This window comes from Pleuronectes platessa, chromosome 9 (genome assembly GCF_947347685.1).
Source record: "Pleuronectes platessa chromosome 9, fPlePla1.1, whole genome shotgun sequence".
In the NCBI taxonomy this organism is placed as follows: Eukaryota; Metazoa; Chordata; class Actinopteri; order Pleuronectiformes; family Pleuronectidae; genus Pleuronectes; species Pleuronectes platessa.
In genome coordinates this window covers 17,867,248-17,873,743 of record NC_070634.1, presented here as the reverse complement: position 1 = coordinate 17,873,743, position 6,496 = coordinate 17,867,248, and the positions used below count along the sequence as shown (strand labels likewise).

At 48.1% G+C, this 6,496-nt stretch overlaps 1 protein-coding gene across 1 annotated transcript; it reads right to left on the bottom strand.

The window, feature by feature from the left end:
* Nucleotides 1-1,527: 1,527 nt before the first annotated feature.
* her6 (hairy-related 6) lies at nt 1,528-3,336 on the bottom strand. Its single transcript, XM_053430644.1, has 4 exons — nt 3,010-3,336; nt 2,728-2,823; nt 2,530-2,617; nt 1,528-2,372 (listed from the first exon to the last, which is right to left on the bottom strand). The coding sequence occupies exons 1-4, from the start codon at nt 3,115-3,117 to the stop codon at nt 1,837-1,839; spliced, it is 828 nt and encodes a 275-aa protein (XP_053286619.1). The 5' UTR covers nt 3,118-3,336; the 3' UTR covers nt 1,528-1,836.
* Between the last annotated feature and the right edge of the window lie 3,160 nt (nt 3,337-6,496).

Below are 6,496 nucleotides of genomic sequence, written 5' to 3'. Positions count from 1 at the left end.
TCCCTGAGCCCCCCCCCTCCTCACTTAACTCATCACTACCTCACCCTCTGTGCCCTTTGGCTGGGCATGTCCTCACCCAGCACCCTCCACACACACACAAGACGTACACACGCACAGACATGAGTGTACACATGGCTCCAATCAAACAGGGACACATGGCCCCCCGTAAAAAGAAAAAAAAAGAAAAGGTGTGATGGAAATTCAAAATGATGGCACTTATCCACACTTTGTGCCTCTTAGCGCACACTGATAATTGCAAGCACCTGCACCCCCCCTCCCCCCCTCCCCGCACGCACCCCCTTCAAAGAAAGGGCCACACTCGGATAGCTGGAGGGGGCACACACACCTGGGCAGAGCAGAGCGCTACCACATGGCTCAGTGGTGAGGTGTTTAACGTGTCCTTCTGCTGTCAACCCCCCCCCCCCCCCGGCATGGAGGAAGTCCCTCAGCTCTGATTAAAGACACAGCCCGGGGCTCCTCCTCACCGCTCCACACAGTCCGGGGATTAATGCTGATGGTGATGTGAAAACTGAGTGAACGGCGGAAATCCTCATAATTATCTTTCTTTTAGGGGGGGGGGGGCTTAATCACCTCAAATTATCAGATGGTTATTTTGAGTGGGGGGGGGGGGGGGGTGGCACTGCTTCATTTGCACTAATGAATGGTCACTTAGCTTGATGTCTCAATACAATTGAATCAAAGCAGAGGAAAGATTTGGGAAACTGTGCATTGATTCACTCATGGATCCAACATCAGGCCTCAGTTCAACAACACGCTCCTGTTAACTTACAGAATGATAACCACAGCGTTCTCCTATGTCCAAACCCTCTCTCAACTAAGGCTCTTTATCATCAAAGAGGCACATCCACAGCAGCCGTTCACACTAACTGATCTCACAACAGCAATCGGACTGCAGTTCCACCCTGCGCTGCTAGATGGCGCTAGTGACCTCCGTAAGGCTCTGAAGCTCGCACCAGGAGAGGTGAGGCTGCTGAGCTCAGCCTGAGAAACATCAGCAGCAGCAGAAAGTGCAGCTCCTGTGTCTGATTCATTTCAAAGCCACCGTCTCCTGCCTGACTCCCTCACTCAGATAAGAGAATAACAGTCTACAACGTGCACAGGGGTTCTGCTCCAAGACACTACAGAAGATTGTGACTTGTGTCCATTGGTAAACAGCCAAGTGATTTTGAATATACATGACTGTTCAGAAGTTGCTCTCTCTCCTACAGAAGTACCTTCTTTCTATTTGCCATAACGTTTTATAGTTGGATATTAAAGGTGCTTATAAACACCTTCTGTGCGTTTGTGTCCATTTTTACACTTTTAACATTTGCTGGTTTCAACAGACAATATCATTTCACATAACACATTCTTAACTGAATGAAAAGGGCTCCTGGTGTGTGAGTTTTTGCTTTCACACGCAGAGCAAAATCTTAGAAACGTTACAGAAATTCGTAATTTTGTTATTAATAGGACCAGGTGTTTTTTTTTTTCTTCTAAAAACAGAAACAGAGAAAGAGGCGCGTGTCTTTTTTAAAATCTTTACAAATTTATTTGTCTTCCAAAACGAAGAACAGCATAAGAGCATTGAACATATCTTTGGCATCACTGAGTAAAAAAAGTACAACTTAATTATTTAAAAATGCAGTGAACGGACTTCCACGATACAAATCTCATTTCAATATGAACTTTACTCCCTTGTTAGCTGTACAAATATAGTGCATACTCTTTCCATTTTACAAGAGAAAACAGATTCAAAACAAGTTTTTCTAACATCGAACAAAGAGAGAACTATTAAGTGTCATTTTAAAGTCTTATGGTCCTTTCCCCCACTTTTCACCAGGGTCTCCACACGGAGTCCGAGTTGCCTGATGGCGCTCCGGGGGAAACCGCAGCCGGCACCGACGTGTTGACGTTGTTCGCGTACACCGGGATGACGGGGCCATTGGGAGCGAACGCCGCGTTGGGTATGAGGAATGCAAACTGTCCGTCTGTGGCAGGCACGATCTGGAAGCCTCCGTACAGTTTGGTGGCGTCCGATGGCAAACTGGCGGGCGAGGAGCCTCCTTTACAGGACACCGCGTTCATGGGCAGGACCTGCGGGGACGAGTTGGGGATCTGGACCATCGACTGGCCGAAAGACGGGTGCGTGGGTCCGGCGCTGGTGGGGAGCTGGTGCTGGTGCTGATGCTGGCTGGGATAGTTCATGGCGTTGATCTGGGTCATGCAGTTGGCCAGGTGACCGAGCAACCGCGTCCTGACCTCGGTGTTGACGCCTTCGCAGGTGGAGAGGAACCGGGTGACTTCATTCATGCACTCGCTGAAGCCGGCGCGATATTTCCCAAGCACAGTCGGGTCTGTGTTGAGGGCAGCTGCAGAGAAAACACACGGGGAAATGTTATTATGATATTCTAATGCACATCGAGGTGAATTTATAAGAAATCACCGGGGAATGTTATGGATTACAGTCATTTCACTGGGTCATGGAGCAAAAGCCCACAGTCATTGGTTCTGGAAGATGCGACTTACCGGTCATTTGAGCCCTTTGGAGGTTCCGGAGATGCTTCACTGTCATCTCAAGGATGTCAGCCTTTTCCAGCTTCGAGTGTCTGGAGCTCTGAGGATTTAAAAAAACACATATTGTTAGGATAACGTTCTCACTTGATTCATGGATGTTTTACAAGCAGGATGTGTACATAAATAAACAACCATGAGCTGAGCACTTACATCTTTTTTGAGCGCATCCAGGATGAGAGTTTTCAGCTGCCCCAAACTCTCGTTGATTCTGGCTCTTCTCCTCTTTTCCATAATTGGCTTGGATGACTGAAGGTAGAAAGAAAAAAGACACAAACTGTTAAAATACGTCTCACATGTTTCGTGCGTAAAAGTGAGGAAATTCCACGTTTGGGATGAAGCGCGTGCGTAAAATTGCGTCCAAAACGAAATGATTTAAGCTTTATGTTTTCAGATAACAGTCACTGAGGAGATGTTTAATGTAGGTTAACATACCTTTCTGTGCTCAGACGCTGTCTTGGGTTTATCGGGGGTTGTGTTCATGCTTGCCGGGGTCGCAGCGACCGGGGAGGAGGAGGTTTTTTCAATCATGTCGGAAGGCATCTTTATATGATTCGAAATATCCCACAAAACCACGACAAATTACGGTCCAATGGTGCAGGAGGAAGGACGGTGAATAATTTCAGCGTTGTAAAATTATTATAAAAAAAGTCCCCTCTCCCGCGGAGAAAGACCAAAATCCTGAGATGAGGTTAAAATCCGTCAGAGCGATGCGCAGCGGCAGCGGCTGTCAGGAGCGGATGCAGAGTCTCTGTTGGCTGCTCCGCGTGTGGCTTGTATTTATATCTCGCCCTGCACGCGAACGGCTCGTGTGAAACTTCCCAAACTTTCTTTCCCACAGTAACTTTCCACCAATCAGCGCGAGAGACACGCGGCCCAAGGGAGGACGGCTCGTGGTCGGCGCCCTCCCATTGGTTGTTTGGCCGCTGGAGCTGGCGGCCAATGGCGCGCGGCCCGGGTTCAGGGCACAGCCGGGGAAACTGCCTTCAGTCTTCAATCATCGTAGCGTTTACATATTAACAGCGGAGCCGCTGACTGGGCACCGCCACCAGGAGCGGCCAGACTCTCTTATTTATCTACCAGACAAGTGATAACAGATAGAAATAATAGAGAATAATCATGAAAATACACACAAACTATGTGTTGGAATAACACAAGAAACATAACGATAATATTAATTTCCTATACTGCCACAGTCCTATGAATTAATACCAACAATCAGACTTTTATCCATGTCCCACAAACAAAGTTTTGGGCAATGCAAAACTCATCTGCCCATATTAAACTGGAAACAATCCACAGTACAGACAAAGTAAACACATCTGAAACACTTCTGTCTACTGTTTGAAAACCACAAGTGGGAAGTGGTTGTCTATCTGGTAATCAGAGTTTCAGTCATGTGCCAGTCATGGAGGCGCAGGAGGGAGCCCTTTTGTTTTCTTTTCATCCAAACCTCCCAGGAGATGGATATTGGTATAATGAACTTGGTAATAATAAAAAAAATACAACAACTTTGGATGACAACTAAAAACCACAGGAGGAGATGTGGGAGATCTCAAATGCTTATAACAACACACACGGAGCTCAACACAATCTGTATTATTCCAGAAGTGTAAAGTCAGTCTATCCCACCCTGTGCGCGCCGTCCACTTCCCATCATATTCACTAATGCAGACTCTAACTATGTGGCGCAAAGTATTTGGCATTTGATCATCCGTCGGTGTTGTGAATGTACAGCACGTGCCAGGATGTTTTATGAGCGCGGTGGTTGGAGGTTTGGCTGTCGGGCTGCCGGGGGGCCGCCGGGCCCGGGAGGGAGGGAGGGAGGGAGGCAGGCAGGCAGGGGAGAGGAGAGGAGGGAGGGCGAGGGGGGGTATGTGGCGGCGGCGGTGGTTTACATTAGAGGGGAAGGTAAATAGCAGCTGCTGTTTTAAAAGCCTGGGAAAACCACGCCCACAGAGGAGAGCTGGATCGGGCTCCCTTATCGGAATGTGAGCCAGAGCAGAGATATTTCTGAGCCCGGAGAGCTCACACGATCCGACCGATGCCTCCTCCTCTTTCTCCTCCTCCTCCTCTTCTCCTATCGTCGCCCCACAGTGTTCAAGGCTTTTTTAGATTTCGGGTCATAATTTAATTTCCTTATCTTTATTGCAGTCGGAGAGACGTAAGAGCAGTAAAGAGAGAGACACGGGGCCAATAGATGCGTCCCGGGTTTATCGACGCGCAGTAGCTCCACGGGATTCATGTTGCGCGCCCCTGCTCACAAACAGAGAGATTTGAATGAGCTCGTCTATCGCGCATTAATGTCCCCGAGTTTAACAGTCTCAGTATTTAAAGTATCACTGAAGTGATTAGTCACATGATTGTTTCCTATTATCGCCCGTGCTTAAACTATTAATTAAAAAATAAAAAGGAACACGAACTTTTGTCTATTAAGTAGGTTACAACTATACCATTAACAATTAATGTTTAATCGTTTCCTTTGATTATATTAAAAATCAGCTTTTATTTTCACGTAGTGGAAATATTCGCACTTTGAAGTTATTTCTGTCCCGAAGAACATAAAGAAAACCAGCGCATGATCCACGCGTAGTACCGGATGCTTTCAGTGACATGTGGCTCGAGAGGGGTAATCGGTATAAGTGATAAAGTCGGGGTAAACACACTGTGCAAGAAAACCGATGACTGCATTTCCGAAGTACGCCAAGCTCCGTGCGTGGCTCTCCGCTGAGCTCACACACCTCCAGCTGCTGCCGAGACCGCGACACGTGGCGCGCAGGCGACCGGGGGAAGGCGCTCCTCTCGCCGGCTTGCCGCCTGCATCTGCGGGGCGTCGCCAGCGGCTGGCCGCAAGATCGTGAATGTGATAGGCAGCGCGGCGCTGCACAGGGCCCCAGTTCCTCTGCTGGACACGAGAAGAGGCGCAGGGACCGTTTTAAGTTCTACCCAAGCCTTCACTTGAGCACGCAGCAAATTATAATGTCTGCACAACTACATGACATCACTGCCAGCAGTCTGAGGACGTATGAATTACGATAACAGGAGCTTTAAATCATAATGTCCGTTTAGTCATTTCATCTTCATTACATCTGATTCTCACCTAAAAGCTTTTGTTTGATTTCATATCAAACACGTTTCAGTCATGAACATTGTTAAATGTGTGGTTAAAATTGGGTTTACACTCCAGCAGCTGTAATTTCAGAATGAGTAACCGGCGTGTGGAGACATCAGTGAAACCGCATACATGTCTTGTGTTTAGTGGTAAACTGGAGGAGGCTGGTCTGTACATGTGCCTAGACATGCAGTAATCCTAAATATCCCTCATGCACAACAATGTTTCTTCTGTCCAACACAGCACCAACACGTCTCATTGTTGTGAACTGCACACCTGAGTCATTTCCCTGCACAATGCCACTGACAGAGTTCCAAAACAAATGTGCTGATGTGAGGCAGACAGAGTGTGGGTTTTGAAACGCTCTCCGCCTCAACGACTTTCTCACGCTCATGTTGCAAGAGCTCCCTGGTGGTGCACTGAGTCACGGAGCCTCGGGTCTGTCGCTCCCTCCCTTTTCCCTGCGAGTTGAACGTCTTATCGGGGTGCACCTGGCCGCTGTCGGTCCCTGGAGTGTTACCTGTTGCTGTGTCAACTCCTCTATCACAAGAAGTCTGTGGGAAACCGGCTGACTCACAGTGAACGCAGGCCTCTGTTGTATACAGCTTCTGATCACACGATGTTTAAGGTCACTTCACTGAGGAAGTTAGCAGTCGGCTGACAGCAAAATAAAATCCCTGTGATTATTTTACTTTTTCTGTTCGGGACACCCGCTTCCCCTTCTCTCCAAACCCTCACAGACCTGATACCTGTGAGCCCCCTCCGCTGTCCCGTGCACCAACTGTCATCCCTCTCCATCTTATCCTCTCT

Excerpts from the sequence above, each read along its gene's own strand:
- her6 (XM_053430644.1), bottom strand. The coding sequence starts at position 3,117 with ATGCCTTCCGACATGATTGAAAAAACCTCCTCCTCCCCGGTCGCTGCG. Across the intron at positions 2,824-3,009 it reads CAGCGTCTGAGCACAGAAAG|TCATCCAAGCCAATTATGGA; the intron begins GTATGTTAACCT and ends TTCTACCTTCAG. Across the intron at positions 2,373-2,529 it reads CCAAAGGGCTCAAATGACCG|CTGCCCTCAACACAGACCCG; the intron begins GTAAGTCGCATC and ends TTTTCTCTGCAG.